The 27,794-nt window shown below is 35.0% G+C and overlaps 1 protein-coding gene across 2 annotated transcripts in view; it reads left to right on the top strand.

Annotated features, from left to right (window-relative positions):
- KLHL1 (kelch like family member 1) overlaps nt 1–27,794 on the top strand; it is a 228,455-nt gene that overhangs the window by 87,990 nt on the left and 112,671 nt on the right. For both annotated transcript variants that reach the window (XM_037377835.1, XM_037377836.1), the window contains exon 4: nt 6,198–6,394. In XM_037377835.1, the coding sequence (XP_037233732.1) occupies nt 6,198–6,394 (197 nt within the window). The remainder of the gene's footprint in view (nt 1–6,197; nt 6,395–27,794) is intronic.

Here is a 27,794-nt window from a genome sequence, read left to right as displayed (position 1 = left end):
AGACTACCACCATAGCTGACAACGTAATTGTAATCTAGTCATAGTCGAAAGATATATGTGAATCAAGTGAGTGCTTTCCTGATTTTAACTTCAAATGGTTTTTTGAGATTATTTCATAGAAATGTAAATTGAAATTACTTTTTAAAAAAATCATGTTAAGTCCCCTGTGTGAAAAGGAGTTAAAATAAGTTGTCCTTTTCAAAAGTCAATTTTTATCCACAGGAATTAAAAAAGAAATGTTCTATGAACAGAAAATCAAATCTGTTCCAATCAGATGATTTAGTTCAGTTCGAGTTGAGGGGGATTGAAGTTCATCAGGACAGGAAAGGTTTTGTTAGTGAAAAAAATAATATCCACGGAGGAAAAAGTAATTTTCTTAGTTAAAGTCATGTGGTCTAACCTGTGTTTCATTTATGGTGGCTGATACGAAAATAGCTGCCAAAAAACCCAAGTGATTCTTCAGCACCCTCAAGTAAACATATCTTTGGGTCATACATACTTTCAGGATTAATTTGTATTTAGTTTAGGTTTTGGCTGCTAATATGTAATGACTAGATGAATAGTCTGATAATAGGGAATGGGCAGACCCTAAGGTTATTTCCCCTATTTAAGTTGCACTATCTGTTTGTGTAGGAAACTAGTCCCTTTTGGGGTAGTATTTATTTGTTTATTTGAGTATCTACAGAAAAAAAATGAGCTTTACGAATTTTTACTGATGCTAAATGCCAGATCGTAAGGAAATTAACACAACCAACCATAGAGTGCCTGTCTCTGTCACTTGCAGCTGATGACCATGATCTGCAGCAATTAAGAACAGAAAATAAAGCAGAGTTTGATCAGGAGAAACTTCTCCAAAATTAATATGCTCTGTCATGTTTTCTTTTATGAAAACAACTTCACCTTTATGAAAATTGTGGGAGATGATACAATGTTGAATTCATCTTTTAAGGCATAGGTTAAAATCAAAACTTTAACATACACTTGAGAAATCATCTGGAGACTAGAAGATGTTCTGCTACAGGGAAGATACTTTTTATTGCATTCTTCATTGGCTGCTCTTCATGGATGGACATAAAAGGTGATTATACACATTATGTCATTACCAGGAGTTGACAGTAACAGAGTGATCAGCATTGGACCCAAAGAGTTTTTAAAGGTTGTAGAGCATTTCCAGACATTTCATCACCTGATACCTGATGATTCTGATGATTCCAGTACTGTGTGTTTGGGAGCAGATGAACTGAATTTGTATCAGCAGATATAAATATCAACAGTGTCTCAGTAAGTCAAATGAAGGTGCTTTTTTTTATAGTTAAAGCAAGAAATAGCCACTCTTAGGGAAAGAATCTCATTCTAAAGTAGATGACTTAAACAGGGCAGATGAAAACTGCTGTAACGCATCCTGCTTCTCCCCATTTACTGTGAAAGGAGATCTCAGATGATTAGCTGAGGTGGTTGTTGTGGATGGAGTCATGCACTTCATTCATAAGAGATAAGCAAAACGGTGAGTTAACAAATTTCAGTGCTAAATGTGTCAGCGGTTTAACAAGATTCAATGGCAAAGTACTCTTGATTACTTACCACACTGAGGACAGGGCCAGACAAAACTGTCAGGGAGACCCTGCCGTTGAGTCATGAGGTTCAGGCAGAACCCCCTTGCTTTCTAAATTACTTTTCAGAGAGAAGTATAGGTGTGGCTGGATCCAATCCTAGTCCCAGACTTGGTCAGCAGTTTACATCTAAAGGATTGTATGTGCACAATCAATCCTTTGTATTAGCAAAAATTTCCAAATTTAGTGTGCTGTTAATCACTTATCAAGAATCCATTGCATTAAGGAATCTCTCAACCTTAAGGACTAACCTTGAGGGGCGTCCCTACTTGAGGTGAGATCCTGGTGTATAGGAAAGCTCAACAGGCCCTGGGCTGTCCACAGTTTTATAGAGTAAGGTGATTGACTTCCAGTGATATTTGCATACCAACAAGATGACCTGTTCCAGACAGCCCTTGGCCACCATGTTACTTACCATCCATCCCCCAATATACAGAGTAAGCTGGCTGAAGCCATCACAGCTCCCACTGGTGCTTATGGCTTAAGCAGGAGAGGAAGGCAGTGAGGAGGAGCACACTGCCACAGTGGCTGCCTGGCAGATACCTAAGATTTGGTAATTTTAATGATAAGCAATGCCAAAAAAAGTCTATTACAGCAATGTGAAGCATAACACCTTTTTAATAAGATTTTTTCTGGTCTTCATTGGAACTTGATGCTGTTTCAGAACAGCAATTTCTTCTTGTAACCATAATGTAAGCAATTATCTACTATGCAAAATCTAAATAAATATTATCTTGATACCATTTACTGCCTTTATTTTTAAAAATGGAGACCTAATATAGATTTTCATAGTGCATTCCTATGACAGGTTAGCCTATGGAAATCCATTCAGAAACTCTTAAAAACTGCAGCACAACTGGTCAAGGCACATGCAGTAGAAAGGTTAAAAAGGTAAATACCTTATTAAAAGGTATTAGTTCTAGCCTTTGTTTCTAATTCCTTGACACTTTCCATGACTTCACTGGTACACCCTTATTCCCAGCTGTCTTAGGAATTTTGAAGTCTTGCTATGAATGGATAAATGTGTAATTACAGGAGAGAAAAAAATTTACTGTGCACATGAGGTAAAATGATATGACCATGTGTTAAGTATCTGGGTTAAAATATGTCACTTATGCACAGAGCAAGTGAGCCGTACCTGCTGAGTGGTCCCACCATATTTATGTTGATACCTGCTGGGCAATAGCTGTGGGAGGCTGATTCCTGTGACACGCACTGACCTTATTAACATCCTGCAAAGGCGGTCAAAGATGCCATGATTCCCTATACTGAAAATTAGTTGTAACAGTGTAGCCTAAGGAGTAGAAATGAAAATAAAAGCAAAAGGAAAGATTTAATAAATAAATACATAAATAAATCCCCAAACTGTTCCTTAACTTGGAGAAAGGTTTAGCAAAAGAATAGAGATATCAAGGAATTTTTATATATAATCTCTACTTCACACTTGGCAATGAAATAATAAATTTTATATATTCATTACAAGAATGCATCCTAAAGACAGGCATTTTAATTTCTGTATAAGCAATGCACATAAAATTTGTCACAAATAGAACTATAATTTAGAATAATAATTAGAATCCATTAAAGTTCTTTTGATTGTTTTTTCTCGGTTTTTTTTTAATCTTAATGTAATACAAAATGAGATTTTTAAGCTTTGGTTAATTTGTTTTGCTCAGATTTAAGTAATTCTACAAGCTCCTTATTGCATAAAAATGTGAGGCAGAGGTGAATTGAAGAAGCAGTAATATTAATGCCCCCCTGAATAGCCTATTAAAGATTTTTAAATAGATGCTTAGATCTTCTAATTGTCAATATGAAACTGTCTGAAGAGTTGACATTGTATACACTGAGCCTCTTCTTAACAGCTTTTTCCTAAACTCTCACCATGCTAAACAGTTGATATCTCAGAGGAATTTGCATGAGCATGTCATAGCACTGTTCTGAAAAAGTGAATACAGCCCTTGTGAGCAAATTTACAAAGGTGTCTTGATGATTAAAAATGAAGAAAAGTAAGACTTGGAAGGCATTTAGATGGAATAGGTACTTACTCACTGAAGCTTATGTTTTATAAAAACAAGATCCTAGAGAGCCCCATCTTCTTATCATGTTTGTGCATGGAAAAAAAAAACCCAAACCAAACCAAACAAAAAAAACCCCAAAAAACAAAGAAAAAGGGCAGTATGGCAGTATAATGCAGTACTGAAAGAGTAAACGCCTAATTCACACTAAGTGTAATTTTCTAGCTCTTATCCTAGATATATTAAGTAGTAAATAAGTGTTTCTGAATTAGTTAAAAATAAGTTCAGCTATAATGTATTTATATCCTCAGGTATCCCAGAAGCCATTGTATGTTTACTCCCTCAATTAATATTTAAGGTGGAAATGGTCATGTTGGTTACATAAAAAAATGTCTAATTTATAAAGCAGATAATTTTTTTGACTTAAACTTATTTTAATCCTACGAGTTCCCAACCAGTACCCTACCAGTAGTAATTTTCCTTAAAGTTATTGGAAAATATCTTCAATTTGAAAATAAATAGATTGATGTGGTTTCATCTGTTGCCTTTGGGTACTTCTAAGGCAACATTTAGCGATAAAAAGCCAACCGCGATACTGCTACCTTTCTTCATAAAGGCTGGTGTTTTTTTTAATACTTGTGTCATTCTGCGAAAGTTATCTGGGACAGCTTTTTAGGGCCAGAGACTTCTCTGAGCTCATTGTTGAAAAACATAGTGTCTAAGAAACAGACATTTAAAACTTGATTTTTCTAATTTTCTTTCCATCAGCACATTTCTGAGTCCATCTGTGTTTCACAGCTGTTTTGCACATTTTGATTTCTTTCCCTTCTGGTACTGGGATGATCAGGTTTAACCTGAAAACAGCTATCTTTTGATAGCTTTCACATGATACAGTGGAGCTATAATTCTAGATAATGAATAGGGTGTTGAGCCCAGTCATGACCTGCAAGCATGCAACAAATGTGGGAGTGTCATTGGTAAATACATGGGTCAGCCAAGAATCAGCTGCTGCGTGTACCTTCTGACCACATCACATAAATGTGTGGTGGATGGAGATGATGAGAAAAAGTCCGATAACATAATGAGAAACTAATGTGACATTAACAGAAGCAAAAAAATAAGCAGAGGAAAACCACTGAAATTATGCTGTGTACCTGATCTGATGCCCTAGCCTTTGCAAAAGGATGTATTATAAACAAATCTAGTACAGTATAACTTCCCAGTTTCCATCTTACCTTAAAAGCTCCAAATAGAGTGAAAGGAGAAAAGGTCAGATCTTCAGTGTTACTTTTATTGTATTTTGGGTTTGGTATTACAATATAAAGCAGCTTTTCTTTTCAATGGCATTCTGTTTTGAAGTTGAGGATTTTAGAACTCCTTAGTGCCATGTGACAGAATGATTAAGATTTGTAGATTTCTCTTCATGTAACAATGAATACAAAATTTTTGTGGGAAAGAGTGAGCTTATCTAACTGTTGAACAATATTGCTCTGAACTGAAAGATCAATATACACTTAATCCTTTTATAGTTTGAAATTATTTTTCCAAGCACAGCAAAATAAAACCAGGAGTGTTAGGTTCTTACAATTTATATTATATTTATACATTTTAATTTCCCATTTTTTTTTCTGGTTCTCTAACACATCCTTGTGATCTCTAATTTATAGTTTCTGAAGTTGTTAATGTGAGAGATTTATAAGAGATACTAATATAAAAAAAAACACAACAGAACAATAATGGTTAGCAGGCACCATGATGACAAGAATAATGCTTATTCCTCACTAAAAGAAATTATTTTTTTAAGTTTTATTGTATTCTGGTTTACCTTTTATTCATTAAAAAGTGTATCAGTCTGCAAGATAATGGTAATGGCATGTTAAATTACAAAATGAAGTGCAATATGGAAGATAAATATTATGCATTGATGCATTGATGTATGTTCTTTTAGCTAATATAAAGTCTTTTAGAAGAACTATAAGCTATGAGAGGCCTAACATATATTACTCAGCTAAAACTAATCCCAAAGTCACATTACAAATAAGCAACATGAAGTTTGAAGATTTTAAGCCCTATGCTGAAGATATTTTAGTGGTTTTAGTTATACTACGTTAGGCAGTTATTTCAGGGAGGTAAATGGCAGTGAGTTTTGCTCTGTACCACTGAAGATAATGCAAGTTTTATCACCATTTTCAATGAAAAAAAAATAAATCCAATAAAAAAGCCTCAGAACACACAGCCTGGTTGATATCCAGATACTTACTCAGATTTTAGCCTCATTATAGAAACAAAAGCAGTATTCCTAATTCTTCTCTTCCTTTCCGCACTTTACAGTCTCCCTTTATATCCCTATTATATGGCTGAATTAATAGTAATTTAAAAAGAAATATTTCTAATACTGTAATGTTCAGGTCACTGAGGTGTCCAGTCAGAAACCCTAATCCTCCTCTTCACTGTTTCTGTAGATTATTTCTATAGAGCCAGGATTATTTGTAAAAGGTCTTTTGATACTGCATGTTTTGTAAATACCAAGTAAATAAGTTTGCATGTGTTATTGATCCTTTTTTTTTAGGCTGCTTAGAGTTGAAAGAAGACACTATTGAAAACCTTCTAGCAGCTGCCTGCCTCCTCCAGCTCCCACAAGTAGTAGAGGTTTGCTGCCATTTTCTAATGAAGCTTTTGCACCCATCCAACTGTTTGGGAATAAGAGCATTTGCTGATGCCCAAGGATGCACAGAGCTTATGAAGGTGGCTCACAACTATACCATGGTAAGACAGTTTTAGAATATCAAAATGATGATCTTGTGAATCCTTTGTATCTTCTGTAAGTAAAAGTATCTTGTTAGGTTTTGGCTTGAAGTCATTCTGTACTTTTATGGAACTTTATTTAGTACATGTTCCTTTTGAAACTGTAGGAGTTATGAGAATTGGCCTGCTATGAAGAATGCACTCTCTGCTGAGTAAGAACAGTATGTGCATAGCAAAAGTATTTGTAAGTCCTTAGAATACTTTTAAATAATTGTTCCTTTTTGTTTAGCCTTAAGGCAGCTTTGTAATGGTCATTGTTCTGCACAGGAACAATATCAAGGGAAGCTTTGGGGTGTATTTTTGTCAAGAATTATCCCTCCTTTTATTCGTCTGTGATGTACATTAAGACAGAAATTCGAGGACAAATAATTTTATTGGACACTATTTGAATTTTTCAGTTACATCTGACAGAACAGACATGGCATTAACATTAAAAATTATTCAGAATCAATGAAGCAAAAATATACTACTTATTCAGAAATTAATTCATAATCAATAGCCATTTGATTCTTCATAGTTTCACAAAATTAAAAACATCTGGCTCATGAAGTTAAACTTACATAAAGAGTAGATTATATGTAATTTCTGAGAAATAATGGTCCCTTAAGGTCTATATTAAAATTATTATTGAAGTAATAGAGCAGGATTCAATGAATCTGCTTTGCTTCTGCAGCAGTTATGTCTTTATTTTATTTATTCTTTTCTGTGACTACTACGATGTTGTAATTTACAGGTTTAACTGCATTTATCTTATCACTGCAGCTCAGGTAGTTATACCCATTTTACGTTTATGGAGCTTGTTCTGTGGCTGGTTTTAATTATCTCTGTATTTAGGTATCTAAAACATAGATTTCCAGGTCCAAGATAGTAATTTTAACTTTCGTCTGTCAGTGGAGAGTAATAAGCTGTTAGAACAACATTTATATGATCTACCTTAGAATGAGATTACATTAGAATTGAACAGGTTTAGGTTAAAAAAATTCAACCTTTTTTAAAAAAAAAATTATGTTTTACTTTGATATTTTCACTTCTTTATGAGTGAAAAGCAATATAATGAGTAAAGAAAAAAAGTAAAAAACCCTAATAAAGAAAACCCTTGATTAAAAAAAAAATCCCCTGATTCTTAAAACAATTTATGGAAATATTTTTTGGGTGAATATATTGCTCATTATTGTACATTTGAAGACTTATGACTGATACATATCTTACGTATCACAAAGTTCACAAAGATATGTTCACATTTTTAGGATATTAGGTGTATTATATTATCTACTATTGTTTTTAATGGTCACGTCTAAAACCTTAATTATGTGTAATAGGCAAATCACCAACAAAGGCTGGTAGATCAGAAAGGAAGTCAATTGTAATTAAGCAGGCTCTGATGTAATTATATTTACATTTGCAAGCACGCATGATAGTCACACTTTCTCTTTGCTACAAAGAAAAATAATCACATCTATTCAGTTATGCAATTACAATATGTTTTCTGTACATGATTAGACTTCCAAGCCAGTGAAAACATAATCCTAAAAGTTAAGCTTCATAGTGCATGATATTTTCATAGGCATTATGAAAAATCTCGTATCTATTTCATTTACTGTTTTGTGTTCAAGGGTGTGGATGATCAGTTGTGAGTGGGGGAAGGGTGTCTTGCCTGTCTGAGTACAAAACTGATTCAGAGGGAATCTATGTAAAAGAAAAGTGGTTATTTCTTCTACACATGTGCATAACTGGGAAAAACTTCTACAGTGCAGGGAAGATGCTCTGGAGAGTGTGTTAGAGGAACAGCAAACAGACGTTGCCGTGTGAAGAAAGGGTAGGAAAGCAACGAGCAGAGTAAAGAGCAGATGCATAGTCTCCAAGGTGACAGAAAACATTATTTTTATCTTCAGTCTCCAGAGAAATAGTATGAACTGTGATGAGAGCAAATGCAATGTAGGGCAAGGGGGGGTTTCTTAACAATCCATGCCGATCCTATGCAGAAGATTTGAGGGGAAGCTCTCTGTAAAAAAAGCATGGGGAAATCCTTAATTTTAAAAAGTTCTCATGCTTTCAAGATAACTTTGAGGTCCTGCCTTTAAAGCCTATCAGGGTGCTTTCTTTTAGAGTTGGAAGTGATGTATTTCAGATTCTGGCTCTGTGAATCCTCTTCCAAGGTGTCATTTCAAAAGCTTGTTTGTTGTGCATAGGTAGTAATAGTACTTCCTTAACTCTGTCATTTTATGTCATTGTTTGCTCCTAAAAATTCACCATTCTTTGAAAGCTATAGAAAATAAATAGCTTAAGAAGTTTCTGATATGAAGGCAGAGTAATGGATTAGTGGATGCAGCTTTCAAAGTTTGGGTGTTTCTGCTTTCTAGAGAAAAATAATTTTTCTCCATGAAAATGTGAAACATTAAACAGGTGAAGAGAATTTTCCTTAGCTTATTTTCTTAAAAATTTACTTAAATTACTAATCATATAAACAGTGGAAATTTTAAAGAATTAACCTCTGATATATGAAAAGGACATACTGGGACAAAACTTGTGGGGGAGGGAAAGGTTTGAGAGAACTCTAACAGCTTTTGAAGAGAGAAATAATATTATCATTTTTTTCTACGTTTTTTTCAAATCCTTAGAAATATTGAGTCTCTTTCTGGATATTTAGCACTATAGTGCCAGAGAAGGTTAATAATATATCAGTTCAGTGAACAGGGGATTATAGCTGACTGTCTGAATAACTAGTTCTAGAATGCTAATTGTCATAATATTTTTTTTAATAAAGTACAAATAACAAATCTAAACGGAATTGATACAAAGTAAAGAAAAAGTGATGGTAATGACAGAAATTGTATACCTTTCATCTTATTCTTACATCTAAAAAAATATCTACTCTACATTAGGCTCAAAAAAACTTTTTTACTCCACTGTATGTCTCTTAAATATTGTAGCCAAAAATTGTCAAAACCAAAATTAATAATTCTTATTCTACTAACCATAATGCTATAGAGAAATACAGCTAGGCCTGACCCAAAAGAATAGTGCTGTACCATAAAGTTTTTTGAGGTAAAAAACTTAAAAAAAACCCAGTAACTCTACAGGAATGAGGAGCAAGACAAATTTTTTCAAGTATCTTGCAAAAATTAATTTGTAGACATGGCATATGCTATAGAATGTCTAATAATCTTGAGCTATGACTCAAGTTAAATTTCATCTTGGAATAATTTTGCTTTTTAGTTAATTACATGGGTTACATTGATTATTAATTGATTCCTAATAAATAAATAAATAGATAGATAGATAGCTAAATATATAAATAGTACTCATTCTCTGTCCCCTTAGTTGAGGTACTTGTTTGAAGTGCTGGAACATTAGGATAACTCTCTGACTGCCTTGTACCTGGTAAATGTCTTACAGCTTTCCTCCACCATTTAGTTTTAAGTAGAAAGTCATTCACAGTTGTTTTCACAATAGCATTTTAATGAAAATAATTTAATTTTCATGAAAATGGTTTGCTTCATTGAATTTCCATAAATGTTTTAATTTTCATTTTTCAAAAGCAATTTCCTTGCCTAGTTTCAGACTTGGTATTTACAGGTTCTAAATTGCACTGTTGTTCATCAAACATAAATAATCTATATATATATACAAATCAGCTTGCTTTGTGCTTCTACATAATGTGTTATGAGGGCAAGGCATTTGATCTTGGATATTTCTTATATTGAAGAAGAAATAGCTGCTAAAGAGCAGACTAATGAATTTTAGAATACTGTTGACTTCAGGAGTTATGTTGTTTCCAACACATGTTTTCTGTCACATTAAATAACTTTAATTTCCCTCAATTATGAAATCTGTGGAATCCATGAATATGAATTTTTTATTTGCATAATTGACAGAAGTATGTCCAGACTTAATTCAAATGTGACCAACTTTTTTTCAAAACACAGGGTCATTGCTGAGCATGGAGAAAGCTTCTAATAGAAGTAAAATTCATGAACTGTAGAGGTACATACCCATTTCCATGAACAGGGGTATAATATCCCTGGTATTTACTGAGATATTTAGTCTGCAGTGTCAAATATCAAATTGTTGTTTTGAAATGCAGAGTCTAAGCGAAGAAAATAAATTGTATGCATGGAGGATGAGAGGCAGTGAGGAAATGAACATCAGAAAAGCCGTGAAGCAAAACATAAGAACATTTGAAAAATCTTTAGAAAATACACTGGCCAAATAACAAGTTATGAGGTTAGTGGGCAAAGAGAGGAAGGCAGACTTTGTAAAAAGTTGGAGATTTCTGTTTGCATTCCCAGTACTTCTTATAAATGGAACTTGGATAGCAACATTTTAAATTAAAATATTAGAAACAAGAGTTTAAAAATAAGAGCAAAAGTTTCCTTGGTTTCTTTTTTTAGGCACATCAGATTTAATGTGGGTTAGCTTGTTTCTGAGGTATGAAATTGCCCTGGCAATGTTTTATGGTGTGATTTTTCAGGTTTGTTGTTTGTTTCGTTGGTTTGTGTTTGTTGGGTTTTGTTTTGATGTTTTTTGGTTGTGTTTTTTTTTTTTTTTAAATGAATCAGCTAATTTAAATGGAAGCAGAAATACCCTTGTCCCTTTTGATTTGAGACTTCTGTACTTAATTACAATCTGGGCTTTTACTAGCTTGTAAACTTATAAATTTTCAATATGCAAAGCCATATGTCTGACAACTTTAAATTCCTAATTTATTGTCAGTTGTATGATAGTACAGTGAAATGGATATGTAATGTCTTCTAAAAAACTCCCCCCCAAAAAAGCAGCAAAATGGAACTTATCATTATGCAGATGCAATCTTCTAACAAGCATTTTTAGTGGAAGTCCTTTATTATTCTAGTTATCAGGGTTTCATATATAGGGAAGCTAACCTCTGAAGTCAGCAGTGTATCAGCTTGTCATACTTTCCAGAAATTAGAGTCATAGTGTATGGTCTTACCTGTTTCTTTGTAATTCCAGTCTTAATTCCAAACTGTGATGGCAACCTTGCTGGGATGCAATTATTTTTAGAATGTTACTTTTTATAATATACTTTATTTTGAAGTATTACATATTTACTTCTGAAAGATTGTAATAGACCATGCCAGTTTAAGAACTCTGTGGTCTTGATATATCATTAAACCTTCTAATAACAACTACTTTTCTACATTAGTAAACATTGAGAGAGGAAAAGTATGTTGCATTTTTCCTTGAAAAGATAATTGCAGTTTGGTTTTAAAACATGGGAAATTCTAAAAAATTTATTCATACTTTTAAGGTTTTGAATACAACTGTAGTTTGCTTTCTCTCTCCCAGTAAAGAACATGGTTCTGCTTGTATTATGATTTATAGGTAATGTTTAGTAATTCAGAATATGACATTCCAAGTTATACTACCAGTTTCTTCATTTCAGTATCCTGCCATTTAACTGAAGCCCAATTTGTTTCAAATGGAAAACTGAAATACTCATAGATACAACTATTTAATTTCAGTGCTTTACCTCTCAGGAAACTTTACTTAAACCTTGGTGATCATTCTGCAGTCTTGAAATCACAGTTTTAGTATTAAGATTATAGAGCTTGTTCCACATTTTTATTTACCATATTCCAAGATGAGTTGCTAAACAAAAACTTGGAAAATCTTCAAATTACTTTGATGCACTGAGTAGGAGGATGGCCATAAGTAAAATTTCCGTTACCAGAAGAACATTTATGCATAAAGTGATTGATGTGTCTCTAACCCAGTCAAAATGTTAGCAATATAAAGGAACCTAACATATGTTGCAGTTTCAAGCCCAGGAGTTGCAGAATGTTTGCGAGTGCCTTTGAGTGAAGTGCTAGAAGGTGTTTAGTCCCTCATAGACACAGTTCTGTGCTTCACACTGCAAGGGTCATTAGTCCCAGCACAGCAAAACATTATTCAAACTTAATTATAAGTGCGTAAGCAATCTCAGTGACATGTACTGACTCTGTAGACCCTTTAACTTACTGAGAATTCTGATTATACTGCAGATGGAGCAACTATTTCATTTATGAGAAGTGACTTATGCAAATTTTTAAATTATCTTTTATGGTGAAGAGCTTCAGTAATCATGCTATTAGTTATGTTTATTTTCTAAGTCATAGAATTTCACAGTTAAAACTTGGTGGGGTGGAGTGGAGAAGGAGTGACTTCTAAAACTTTCCTATCCAGTTCCATTTATAACAGCTCATCCTGAAGCATGTTAAAATATTGTAACAATATTCCATATCAAATTAAGAAAAATATTATTGAGATATTGATAGATGGTGATGACAGTCATTAATGAGTTGTGGCTGTACATTCAGACATCAGTGGTTTATTTCAGTGTTAATATGGCTTTAATTAAGGTCAGATAACAACTGAAGCAAGCAAACGATCTAGTACTGTGATTTTCAGTTCTTTAGCATATGCTGTTTAACATGATTTATATACATGGTCATCAGCTGGCTTTCTATTTAAAACAACCGAATAGATACTGGTCAATAGATACTGACCAGATATCAGCTTTATTAACTTCATATCGTATTTTGGTTTGACCTCCTTATCACCACATTGGTGACATATGGATAGATAGAAAATGAGATGGCTGGAAAGCTGACTGGACAGACAGATGCAGAGTGGTGGTCTGTAGTGAAAAGTCCAGCTGGTGACCAATAAATAGTGACATTCCTCAGGGATCACTTCAGGGTCCAATACAGTTTAAGAACTTTATTAATGCTCTAGATGACAGAATGGAGTTCTCTCCCAGTGAGTTTGCAGATATTGCCCAACTTGCAGGGGGAGCTGATCAATGTGTTTGAGGAGAAGGCTGCTATTTAGAGGGCAGGCTGGAAAAATGGGCTAACAAGAACATCACAAAGTTCAGCAAAGGGAAACATGCAGTCCTGTGAACTGAGGACAAATAACTAGATGCAGTAGTACAGGCTGAGGAGTGACTGTCGAGGAAGCAGCTCCGCAGAAAAGGACCTGGGGGTCCTGAAAGACACCAAGTTGAATGTAAACCAGCAATATACCCTAGCAGCAAGAAGGCAAACAACATCCTGGGAGGTATTAGTGTGAATAAGCAAACTGAAGGAGGTGATCCTGATCCTTCCCTGTTTGGCACCCATGATACCGCATATGAAGTGCTGTGTTTACTTTGGTGTTTCTCAGTACAGGAGAGACTTGGATCCATCAACCACTTTATTCATAAATGTTCTTCTGGTCATGGAAATTTTACTTATGGCCATCCTTCTACTCAGTGCATCAACATGGGGTAGTTGAATACTAGAAAAGCAAAACCCAGTGCAGTTTTTGGGATCTGTTCATGGAGTTATCCAGGACTTTACTGAAAGTGTTGCTGAGTAACTTGACTTAGATGTGTACTGAGGAGGAAGTTTGGCTAGATGACCTCCAGAGGTCACTGAACCAAAATTACTCTTTGAGGCTATTAAATGTATCTCCTGTACATTTTCAATGCTCTTAGATATCAGCTGTGTAACCAGGGAAACATGAAGCAAAAGTTCAGCTATTTCTATTTTTTAAAAATTTTATTTTTTAATCAATGTGCAACAGATGGGATTACTGGAGCTAACATTTAATTGACTTTTGTTAGCAAAAGTATTGGTAGCATGTTGACAAGTTAGCAGTAACACACAGAAATTTTAAAGCATTCTGCAGTTTTCTGTTTCTTATGTTCTGTCAGGCAAACATTTCCAAAATATATTATTGTACAACATGCCTACTTGCACTGTAAATAGCAAATACAAATGTGCAAGAAGACTTGTGCAGGCTATGTTCAGACTTTATGGCATCTTACACTTAATGGATGCTCTCTTAAGATTTTTTTCATAGGACAGATAGTGTTCATAGAAAACTAGAGTGACTCCAGACAGCAATAGAACCTTTTTTCATTTGTTTTCTTTTCTGTTTTATCATTGCTTCTTCAAAAGCCCTATTTAAACCTCTGTCCAGCCACCTAAGAGTATATTGTGGTAGATTACAATACTCAAGCAACTATGGAAGAGAATGTGTCACACACCGGAAGGTGACATCATTGTTATTCACACAGATGAACATTTATTTGTCTAAAATTTCAATATATTATGTTCTTAACACTTGGAGGGAAAAGAAAGGAATAGTTTTGAGGAAAATACTTTAAGGAAAAAACTTTTAACATAGGACACTTCCATTCATAGCAGTATTTATTTAGTTTTTTAACTCGGAAAACAATTATTTACTCAACTGGAAATGTTGCAGCTACTGTAGTGTAATGAGAATATTGGTTTTAATGCACATTACATGCACTTTTAAAAGTGAATTGGTGTTGCAAGATCTGTTTAAGTTTCTGAGATTTTTGACTCAAATTTAACAGAAATTAAGTATGTGCAAGAAATTATCTTGGGACGTGCTGGGGGGGGATCAGTGTTATTTAATTGGAACATAAAATGACTCCATATACCTATGACTAAAGTGGACATAGTAACCCACTGAACATGTTTTTCAGGGGGAGAGAGAATTGGAACCAGACTCTCTTAAAAAAAATGATTAAAAAAATCAGATAACTTCACTTGTCTTTTTAAATTCTGATTGTTAAAGTTGTTATTTTTACATTCCAACTGTTTTGAGTTTTAAGACCTTTTTCTCTCCTGCATCCTTTGGCCCAGTAAAATTAAGTTGAAAATATTCCAAAGAAACCAGAAGAAATTAGATAACTAATAAAACCAGAGATGCAGAGATAAAAGAAAAACATTTTGGAATTCACTGGATCACTTACATTTGAGCTGGAATTATATATTTTGAGTTTAGAATTTTCTCCATTTTACCACTTTAAAGCCATACTAGCAATACACAAAAGTAAAAAAGACTGAAACAGTGCAGACACAAACAAGAGCCCCAAAATGCTTACTACTTTCAACCAAAACACATTTGATCTTTACATACAAAACTAAGCTTAAGCTAGTTTATTCATCTTGATCGTATGACTTTCTTAAAATATGACAGTAGTATTCTTTTCTTTTTTTTTTTTTTTGGTCAGGACTCTAAACTTTTATTCTGACTATTGTTATGACTCTTGCTTCCAATTTCTCTTTTTTTCTTCTTTGAAAAGAAATTGTACTTTGTAGATCACTTTTCACACTTTAGTATTTTTCAGATTCTTGTTTGAAAGTAATAATCAGCACTTAGCACAGTGTGCTGCTTTGTTACAAGTTCTCCTTAGTACAGCTGTGACATGGCTTGTTACAGTACCACTCCATCAAGACACAGTAGGAGGAGACAAAAGTAGGAGCATTTCAAGAACTAGCATATGGACAACAAGATAATTAATATGAAACAGAGAAGACAACTGCTGGTAGTAAAATGCTGTGAAATCTACAGGAAAATAGTTAAGCAAATAGTCTATAGTGCATAATCACAATGTGATGGCTTCTTTGTCATCAGGAGCTTCAATTTTATTGCCTAAATGCCGCATTAAAAAGGTTAGTATGGCAGAATGCTGTATTATTCCTAGAGAGTGCTGTGATGAAAAGTAGCACTCCCATCTCAGTAATCTTTTTACACTATACACAGGACTCAACAGTTCCTATGGTTTTAATTTGTTTTTCAAGTTTATTCTGTTTCCAGAAACCTGAAAATTCAGCAGCAACATTAATATCTCATTGAACTAATACTTATTATGCTTCAGAGTGCTGGCAGAAATACAATTTCATATTAAGGGTACTTTGATATGTCTCTTCTTTCTTCAGTGGGTCTGGTGATGGTTTGTCTGTCAGGTCAGCAGATCTACATCTCAATCTCTCGAGTGAAGAATATATCAATTTATAAATCCTGCTTCATCTTACAGAACTGTAGACATAAATATATTACTGTCCATAGAGGTAGCTCAGGGCAAGCAGGCTGAACCTAAAAAGCATTGGTGGGTACCTAAAATCAGTTAGCATGAGTCTGTGTCAGCACATACGGAACTGCAAATATCACACTAAAAAAGCACTCCAAAGACAGTGAATTTAGAGGATTTTCTGGGCATTCATGGAAAACAGTGAAGATGAGAATCAAGACAGCTGAATTTTGTAACTGTAAATTCAAAGCCTTTGAATCTGCAAACTAGTGTAAAATCAAATACCTGACATGTGTACATGTCTTCGGCAAGATTGAAGGCTATGTTGCAGTACCGGTGATAAACAGTCTTTGTTTTCATTAAAGGGAAACCAAGGGTGACTAAGTAAAAAGCTCTTGAGAGTACTTAGATTGTGTATGTAGTAGAAAATTAGAAGTGGAGGACTAAATTATCTGAAAATGCAATATGTAGTGAAGTTCCAGTTCAGGGGTACCAAGAAAGCCTGACATAACTGTAAGTGGGTTTTCTGTCTACTATTCCCCATACTATAGGCTTTAATAGAGGTTCTTTAGTGTAGAAAGAAGACCAACGAGTCCTTTCTGTGGGCTTCTCAGATAACAGAGAAGGGGAGATAGCCTAACTGGAATACCTAGCTGGTAGGAGGGGACAAGGAATGACAATGTACAGGATGATTGAACTGAAACTAACATGGAGACCTCTGGTAGGGAAAACAGAAGAAGGGAAGATAGAGGAATGGGACACAATAGAAAAATGAATTGTAAGCATTAGGCTATGATTGAGAAAGTAAACAGAAAAGTTTATGACCAATAGAAATCTTTCTCTGTGGAAACCTCATAACCAAGAATCTCTTCTCCAGTCATTGCTCTGCTTTCTGCAATTATCAGTGGGTCACATCCTCAAAATGGCATATTCTGAAAGCTTAAAACTTAGTTTTAATATTATTTTAATTAAATTTTGATATATAACACATTCCATTTATACAAGTATCTCTTAAGCACTGGGTGGTATATAAAGGAGTATTTACTGTCAGTCAAGAGGAGACTATGATTTGTCTTTCAAAAGAAAAAGATTTACTGAGTTACTGATTTAGAGATGGTGCTTTTCATTTCCACAGTTAAGGCATACCTGATGGCTAATTTTTGGTAATAATAGCGAAAACCTGAGATTCATCTGTCTGACAGTAACTCTTTCAGTATAATGCAAAACAGAAGGCTCATTTCTTTGTTGACTAAATCAGGAAGAATTTGAAATCATACAAAAATAAAGTTAACATCTCAGAGAATGATACCTCTTTTGATGCTTTTGGTACTGTTCAGACAACAGTTCAGAGTAAAGGTTAGCGCAGCTGTCCCCTGAAACAGCAGAAACGGAAGCTTTACAGTGTTCCATCAACACACATCCTTCAGTACAATAGTGACAGATTAGAGAATCATAATACAGAGATACTGGGAAAAAAACATAATCTGCAAGTGTTTCTTCCTAACTGGAGCCAAGGGAGCAGAAAGAGCTCCATATATATTTCAAAAAACCCCTAATTATTGATAGACAAGACTTGGGTCTTTCCATCTCATTGGCATATTACTCCATCCAGAGCCTAAAAGTTGTGGTGAATGCCGGTTCATAATATATTTTGTTATTCACATTTAGAACATTTCTTGTGGTATTGCAAACTTTAGGAAAGTTGTTTTGGGTTTTTTTTTTCTTTCCTCATGGGAACATCACAGCCTTGCCTTAATAAGGAATTGGGTAACTAAATAGAATGAGCCACAGCTGACAATACAATGCAAAGAGTGTGATAAGCCTTGGTACAGGCTGTGGCTGTGGGTCAGCAAAGGAGAACAAAACCTGAAAGTGCCAGAAAGATAAATAATATCGTCATGGACTGATTTTATTGGCAGCCTGTGCGACACCCCACTCCACCCCACACACACCCTGGTAGTAGAGACTGGGACCAGAAGGACAGGGGAAGGGGGGATACTGTTGTGCAGGCATCCAACACTGAGCTGGAAAACGTGTTGCATTTCCCCAGGCCCCGCTGTGCCAACTCGCATTTAGGGCCAGCTTCAGTAACTGGAACTGTATGTGGGTTGTATGTGTGGGAGAGTGAAGTTTTTCTTGACACAGCTTATCCGCTGCTTTGGTTCAGTTATTAAATTGTACTTTGCAGCATCACACTGTCTAGTGCTCTTTCTGCCTGCCCCCTCCCCCTTGACAACTGTTCATCATGCTTTTTTCTTGGCACTAAGAAATACCATACTGTCATATGTTGACTAGAAATCTTCCTTACTAGAAGTACTTTTTTTATTTCTTCATGGAAATATGTACTGTGAAAACTCTTAAATTTTTGTAACTCATTTAGACTTAAAGGTATTGAAGATGTTGTAATAGATGATACCCACAACGAGGGCAGTATTAAAAAAAATAAATAAAATACTCTGAACCATGTACTTTTATTTAAAAATTAGAAAGTTGCAATTGCATCTTTATTAAAAAAGCTGAACTGCATTGGATCTGCTTTCTTTGTACAGCTTGTTCTGAAAAAGAAAATAAGAATGTATGCAGCACCAACAAGATTCAACATGCAATTTTTATATGATCAACTTGTAAAATAAATGAGAAGCATAGACTAACAATTGTAGCTATATCTAATGTATTAGATAATGTATTTTTTTGCCTTTCCCTGTCTTTCACACTACCATTTTTTTTCACCTTTCCCTCCTCCTTCCTTCCTCTTTCCTTCCTCTCCATCTCCCTCCTTTTCACGTTCCCTCTGCCCCTTTCCTCTCCCTCCCATTCTCTTCCGGCTTTGCTGCCTTCCTGCCCTCCCTTCTTCCTGCCTGCCTCCTTTTCTTTCCTCTTTTCCTTTCCCTTTTCCTTTTCATTTTTCCTTTTTCCTTTCCTTACTTTTTCTTTTTCTCCTTTTTCTTTTTCTTTTTCCTTTTCTATTTGTTTTTCTTTTTCCTTTTTCCCTTTTCCTTTTCCTTTTCCTTTTCCTTCTCCTTCTCCTTCTCCTTCTCCTTCTCCCCTTTTCTCCTTCTCCCCTTTTTTATTTCCATTCTTTACTGTCTTTCCATACAGCCTGTGTGGATCTTGCACCTCTTGGTCACTTTCATTGCAGCTTGTTGTACTTCTTGGTTACTACTACTAAGTAGTAATGCATTTTAATAATTGTGTCTAGTAATTGTGTGTTACACAGAGACTGTGTAACTGAAACCTTAAAAATTAAGCTAGAAAGGCAGAAAACACAGAGAAGTCAATAAGGATTACTGGAAATGACAATATATGTGAGCTTCAGCTGTTTGGGTATGCTGTTCATTCATTGCCTCCTTTTCTTCTGCTCTTTATGGTATGTTTTCATTGCCTCCATCAATTTCATGGGAATTGTAGGATGAACAGTAGGATTTTCCAAGTATCAATAGCAAAGTTGTTTAATTTGGAGATTTTCTGGGAAAGTTCTTCATCACTGTTTGCAACTTGTACACTTAAAAATAAATTGTATTATAAGCAGGTGTTGAGTTACTGCATCTCCCTATTATAATTGAACTCTTACTACCTTACACCCTTAATAGTACTTAGTAAAATTCTCAATGAGTTCCTCTAAATATGAGTACTTTTATCTCCAGCATAACGAAGATGAAACCAAGATACAAGTAATTAAAATTACTTAACCTAATCCCATCAAATACTAAGGCATTTAAATCTTCATTATATTGAAGTCCTACACATTTTAACAGATATGTATCTGTTTTAACGGAAGTAATCTAATTCTACTGTGACTATGTTCACCTGTTGTGGTTTAATCCCAGTAGGCAACTCAGTCCCACACAGCCACGCACTCACTCCCCTCTGGTGGGATGGGGAAGAGGATCGGAAGGGTAACAGTGAGAAAACCCAGGAGCTGAGATGAAGACAGCTTAATAGGTAAAGCAAAAGCTGTGCACACAAGCAAAGCCAGACAAGGAATTCATTCACCACTGCCCATGGGCAGGCAGGTGCTCAGCCATTCCCAGGAGAGCAGGGCTCCATCACGCGTAACGGTTGCTAGGGAAGACAAAGGCCGAACTCTGAAAATCCTCCCCCTTCCTTCTTCTTCCCTCAGCTCGATATGCTGACCATGATGTCATATGGTATGGAATATCGCTTTGGTCAGTTGGGGTCAGCTGTCCTGTCTGTGTATCCCTCCCCCCAGCTTCTTGTGCCCCCCAGCCTACTCACTTGGTGGGGTGGGCTGAGGAGCAGCAAAGGCCCAGGCTCTGTGTCAGCCCTGCTCAGCAGTAACCAAACCATCCCTCTATTAGCGACACTGTTTCCAGCACAAATCCAAAACATAGCCCCATACCAGCTGCTAGGAAGAAATTGGACTCTTATCCCTGCCAAAACCAGTACAACCAAGAAATTTGTTACTTTCTAAGTGTATGTGAGAAACTGGTTAACTTCATAACTTCAAATGCTCATAAAAATGTTTCTCATATTTTCTGAAAATATGACCCATGCTGACATGGAATGAAAGCAGTAATTTTTTTCTGTTGCAAGGGTTTACATTTTATAGAGAATAGGTAACTTCTGTCAGGTAGAGAAGACACTTCTAAATTAATAATTATAGCTAATCCCCACTCCTTTGCCTGCATATTGTCTCTTTTCATGATCAGGCTTGTCTTACTATTTTATGATCCCCTATATATGTCACCCCACTTTTGTGACACCCAGTGGACTTGCAGCCTAGCAGAAAAAAAACAACTTTTCTATAGCATAAGAGGAGTGACTCATAAACTAAAAAAGAAAGAAAAGAAGGAAAGATAACGGAGAAAACAATTTAAAACCCCCAGCTTTTTATTTAAGTGTTAACTTTAAATAATTTCTAACATTTTGGAATTGCATTTCCAAAAGCATTTGAAGAATAGTGCTTCTGAATTACTTCAGAAATTAAAACATGCTTCAGAAAGAAGTACGATCAGTTGCTTCTTAGAAGGAAATAACCTTACTTGATTTTGATACCACTGTTACATTGACTACTAAAAAGTAATTAGAGTAGCAAAAAATCATCTAATTTAAACTGACATAATTTTATTGAAGTCATTAGAGCTATGTTGGTGTATGCCAGCTGACAAACCTGTGTACTTTTGGAATCACTCTGTTAAGATTGTTTCAGCTTTTTTATGTATTGTATATTCCTTCATAACTCTTTATATATTTTATCTTCATTTGTAGCCCCCTAGAATTATTTGTTAAAAATGGTGGCATATTAACATCATACTCAGTGTTAACCTATTTAGCTAGTGTGTTACAGTGTTGAACATACTGGTATAATATGAGTGTATTCCATAAGGAAAACATTACCAAGAGCAAGATGTAGAGGATTATATGGATATTTCTTGGGTTTTTCTGTGGGATGATGATGTTTGGGAAATGTATCACTTAGCACTGATGGTGTTAAACCAGAACTTGTGAGGATATTCTGTACCATTGAAGTGCCCATGATAAATGACTGGCTGTTGACAGTGGTTAAATTTTATTTACTTCAGTAATTCCTCAAAAATACTCATGCCACCGAAGATTAGAGTCAATGTCAAAATGCTGCATTTCATTCTCCCCTATACCAGTGTTTTGGAACTGGACGTTTCAACTTCAAATTGAGTCCATACTTGCTAAACTCTCATTTCCTTTACATAAGCTTGACTAAAATTCTAGTGCTCAGTAAAAAGTGTGAGCTATTGATAACTTGCAAGTCCATATGTAAGTTGCATACTTAAACTCTTTTTCCAAGGGTTCATAGTTGTTGTCAATAGTTCTATTTTATTCATAGAACTCCCTCTGGTGGATTATTTAAAATATGGACATACTTGGTTGTTTAACCAAAAAAAGTCTGAAGGCTATGACTCTAGAACCTAATTTTATGACTTAAAGTACTAAGAAGATTTCAGTCAGCATTTTGTACATATATTTATAATTTATCTTGATAGTGGTTATATATATTGTTTACCTTGATATTAATTCTTAAAACACATCTGGGGGCTTTTGTTTATGCTAGTAATAGATATGGATGTTTGTGTCTTTGTACATTAATATATACATAACATATACATGTATTGATGTGTGTGTGTGTATACCTGCGTACGTGTCTACATGTATACATGTAATGCTGCAAACACATGGGGTTTACTAAAGTGAGATCATGTCAGACATCCAACATCTATCTATAATTAGAGGACTGAGATTCCTGAGAAAAAAGAAAAATAATGGAGCTAATAAGTTTGCATTTCAGGACAGGTACTATCTGGACATTGTAGCTGAAGCAGATCAATACAGGAATAGTCTGGATGCGATGGTGGATTTTGGAATACATCGTGTAGTTCTGATGTCACCATTTTTAAATAGTGCTTGACATTTGGAGGGTGTGAACACAAGAGACACACAGGATTACAGGACAAGAAAATGAGTTGCAATAAGAGTCTGAGAGTGCTTGGGCTATTTCATCTTATTAAAAAGAACAGAAGATTATTTACTTGATTATAGTGTATCTCCACAGGGAGAAACTGCTGTGAAATAAAGAGCTCTTTAATCTAGTTGAGAAACCTTAGGAAGAGCCAATTCAGTTTAGACAGACTGGAAATAAGGTACATGTTTCCATGAGGAAGGATGGAATAGTGTACTGGAATAGACTAGTGTAGCCTCAGAGAAAAGTGTTGAGTTCTCCATCTCTAGATATTGTCATATCAAGATTGAATGCATTTCAATAAAATCTAGGAAAAGCAGAATTTTTTCTTAGTCCCAGGGTAATTGGTGAACTCAATGTGCAGAATATATTTGATATACAAGGAGTTAGATTAATGATCTAACCCGTCTTCTTGGCTTTAATTCTGAATATCTATCACAAGCTAATCTGTTTCCTTGTTAGTGTTGATATAGCTTATGTCCTGTTAAAAAGATGCAGCAGAGAAGCAGACTGCCTTTTTGTTAATCACAAATACTGAAAACTGAGTGAAGTGGAATTGTATGGCATGAAGGCCAAATTCTCCTTCAGAGGTTGCTCAGCAGAGGGAACATTTTGGAGTTCAGGGTTGTCATTAGAGAGATTTTGTTAAAGGAGGAATCCACAATATCGGAGAAGATAGGAAATTCCTTAGCTGAGTAGGAAGCAGATAGTCAGTTGAAACTCAGATAAAAGACTTCTTTCTCACAGGAGATATGCAGAATTTGGTGTGGCACATGTGTATGTTGCAGTTCAGTCAACAGGAAGATAGTTATTTTTGGTGTGTTTACTAAGGGAAAGGTGCAAGGAATTTAACTCAATGCTCCATTCTGTAACCTTTCTTAGTATCTAACCATTCTTTTGAAGCCTTTGTCAAGCTTTCAGTAGCAAGAAGGTATGACACTCACACACATCTTATGTAGCCTTAGTAAACTAAATATCTTACTAGTTTAAAGAACAATTTAACCTAAGGACTAAAAAAAAATTGTACAGAATTATGTAAGTCCATGTAAGGATACTAGCTCTCCAGAGAACAAATAATTGATTTATATAATAAATAAAGCATCAATATTTCTGATACAGGAGAATAGTACTACTTAGATGTTGCACACTGAAAACTGACAAGTTTAAATTCAGACAGTTACTAGTTTACCGGAGATGCAATATTTTTACCTGCTGCCATTATACCATGGTGATAATAAAGAAGAGATTCCTTTTCACTAAAGAGTTCAAAGGTTTGTTTAGAGCTAAAATGTTTCTAAGGTATATTTATAAAAGACAGTGCTACAAGGTGGTTTGCTTTAAGAATAGCAAAGCCTGAAACTTCCTTTTAACTTGTATACTTGAGGATTTATCTTTCTGTCTGCAAATACAGAGACACGTAAAATGTGTACAGTATGTGGTATCATTTAAACAGAACTTCAATCCTGTTGCAGATTTCAGATGGTAAATTTAGCTTGTTAGTATATTAATAGCAACAATAATGATTCTTTTTTGTGTTCTGCTTTTATTAACAGCTTTAGAATAGTGTATCTTGAGCTGAAAACCACTGTAGAAAAATATACATCAGACTAGCAAAATTTACTGCTGTTTCTAATATGTTTAAATAAATGACTTAGCATTAAAAATATTCATACAGCCTGCATGTCATTTTCAGTTTTCACTGCAACCATATTTGTCAGTAATGAATAGCTTTCTCCAAATAAAATAAATATTAGTTCATCCATGAATTCATACTTACACTAGTGCAAACTTCGTATTCGCCTTTTAAATTTCAGACTGTAAATGAAGACTGACAGTTAGCTTGCATGACTTGGTCATATTAATGTTAGTTGACTAGTTTACGTTTGGTGTCCAGGCTTCGTCTGTCGTCAGTGGAGAAATGGAAGCTTCTTCAAAGGACATTTAAATGCCATCTGTTTTGTCTCAAGACGATAGCTACACAGAGATCAAATATGAAACATTTTTTTTCACGTTTAAGAAATAAAGTGCAATTTCTCACTCATCAATTCACAGTTTTAACTAATGTTACCCTAAATTTATCTAGCTGTTTCTGTTTTCACAACATACTAACCTTTTTGGAGCATTCTGCCAGTCATAATATCTTGCAAGCCGGGTATGTCTCTCATGCATGCTTTGCACCACACCCCCTGACCCTGGCATGTCAACAAAAAATAGTTCAGCTATTTCTAAGAAAATATAAAAGGAATTTCATTTTGCTGAACTTTTTTAAAAGGCAATTAAATGTAAAATAATATGCTCAAAAATATTGTAATACAGAATCAAGTATTCAGACTCCAGAATCAAAACTGTGTGAGCAGCCTTAATTTGGAATACCTGAACATATGCATTATAATGCAATCTTTAGTTACAGAATCATTAATAATATTTTCCATGAAGTCTTTTTCTTTCAATACACAAGATAAATAGAAGTAATTTTGTGTAGCGAAAGACTCTCATCCTGTTCGTAATAAGCTTTTTGTAGGTATGCAGTTCTTACGGAAACTGAATATTGCCTTTATTTAGATACATGACTTTTTAATCACATTTCTTTCTGTGTAATATTAAATAATTTAAATGACACTCTTTCTACAAAAGTTCACTAAAATAATATTTATCGCTTTATAGCTATCTTGCTTGAAACCTTGAATGAGAAATCATTATATGGGAAATGTAAGAGCCTTTATTTTGGGGTTTTTGAAGTGTTAGTAGTGCTTTAAGCAATGTAGTCCCAAATTTTTTGAACTGGACTTTTTGGAAAGTTGTAGTCTATTTTTCCCCTGTAAATTCTCAGTATTTCTTTTTCTGATTTATACAGTGGAGATAATAAAACTGCTTAATAGCTAAGAGAAAGTGTGAAGAAAAATAAAAGTTGGTGGAGTAATCATACATGGATGGATTGCTCCACAGGAAAGTCAGTTAGGTAACTGATTAATTTTGTTTGTAAGTAATTGCTTTGCTTGGAGTAAATTTTGCTTGGAAAAATGTGTTTCACAATAGGAATAAATTAGAATATTAAACAGGTTGTTCTTTATTGATCATTATCCATACAGATCACTGAATGTGATTATTTAAGGTTTGGGGTTTTTATTATTGAACATAATAGCAATATATAGCCATAATACCAGAAACTGAGCGTAGATGTTAAATGAAAAAACCCTTTAGTTATCCAGGTATTTTAAGCATTTAAGAAAAATGTAATGTTCTGTAATTTATTTTGCATAATTTAAGCATTCAGGCAAAATCTTCAAATACCAAGCCACATCCAGTGTATTTGAAGTTTTGTTAGTTTTCTTCAGCTGGCTTGGGTGCAGTCCTAGAATTTGGTAGATGTGGATGCAAAGACACAATTAACATTGAGTCTCCAAGATCGTCAGTGAATGCTGTAATGATTATATATAAAGTGTCTTCTACATCCTCATTTATGGAGAAGAGTGAGCCCTGGTTGTTCCTTTCAAAGAGTAACGTTCTTGCTAATGGTTCATTCAATTCCTGCAACCAGATCATTGATAAAAATACTGAAAACGCCTGGCCCTAGAATTAAGCCCTAAGGAACATGGCTGGTGATTAGTCACTACCAAAACCTGGCTCTGTCACTATTAACTGTTTGGATTTCCCTATTTAGATTGCTTTGTACATGCAGAAATCATAAGCGCCAAACACAGGCCTCTGGATTGTGATCCAGGACCCAGATATTTAAGAAGTTGCCAAACTATTTGAATTCTTTTCAGGGGGTTCAGATTTCACTGGAAAAAGTCATTCTTTGAACCAAAGACATTAAATTCTAGTGGTGCATGTAATTGTACATAAACAAGGAAAGTTACTCCATTTTCATTAGTTGAGTAAGCAGCAATTTCTTATTTCCTATTGTGATTTAATATTTATTCAGCACTTATTTGTTCTGTAAGAGGGCAGGTTATAATTTCAATCATTCATTTCTTTTATAATAGAAAAAACTCTTGTGGACTGATTTAAGAAAAGTAAGGTGTAAACACTCATGTATAATACAATTTCAGTTGTCAGCAGCTGTGTATAAAACCTGTATATTGATTTAGCTTAGAAGAAAAAAATCTTCTTTTCCATTATATATCTCTATACAACATACTCTAAATAAACAAAAATGTTAGCCAATATCTAGAATACAATAAACATAAAAATGTAAAACTATCTTATGATGTTTCTTTTCTTCTTATTAACAAGTTTTCTTTTTCAGTATGACAATGTTATATCATGGAATCATAGAATCATTTTGGTTGGAAAAGACCTTTGAGATCATCAAGTCCAACCATTAACCCAGGACTGCCACATCCATCACTAAAATATGTCCCTAAGCACTGCATCTATGCGTTTTTTAAACACTTCCATAGATGGTGATTCTACCACCTCCCTGGGCAGCCTTTTCCAATGCTTGACCACCCTTTCAAATGGTTTGGGTTGGAAGGGACTTTAAAGATCATGTAGTTCCAACTCTCTTTTCCTTCCACTAGACCAGGTTGCTCAAAGCCCCATCCAACCTGGCCTTGAACACTTCAAAGGAATAGGGCATCCACAACTTCACTGGGCAACCTGTTCCAGTGCCTCACCACCCTCACAGGAAAGAATTTCTTTCTAATACCTAATCTAAGTCTACCATCTTTCAGCTGAAAGCCATTCCCTCCTTATCCTGTCACTACATGCCCTTGTAAAAAGTCTCTCTCGAGATTCCTTGTAGGCCCCCTTTAGGTACTGGAAGGCTGCTATAAGGTCTCCCCGGAGCCTTTTTTTCTCCAGGCTGAATAACCCCGACCCTCTCAGCCTGTTTTCATAGGAGAGGTGCTCCAGCCCTCTGACCATCTCCCTGTCCCTCCTCTGGACTTGTTCCAACAGGTCCATGTCCTTCTTGTGTTGGGGGTCCACAGAGCTTGATGCAGTACTCCAAGTGGGGTCTCATGAGAGTGGAGGAGAGGGGGAGAATCACCTCCCTCGACCTGCTGGCCATGCTTCCTTTGATGTAGCCCAGAATACACTTGGCTTTCTGGCCTGCAAGCGCACATTGCTGGACC

Source organism: Falco rusticolus, chromosome 2 (genome assembly GCF_015220075.1).
Source record: "Falco rusticolus isolate bFalRus1 chromosome 2, bFalRus1.pri, whole genome shotgun sequence".
NCBI classification, from domain to species: domain Eukaryota; kingdom Metazoa; phylum Chordata; class Aves; order Falconiformes; family Falconidae; genus Falco; species Falco rusticolus.
The sequence above is the reverse complement of the archived record's forward strand: the minus strand, read 5'-3'. Positions and strand labels throughout refer to the sequence as shown.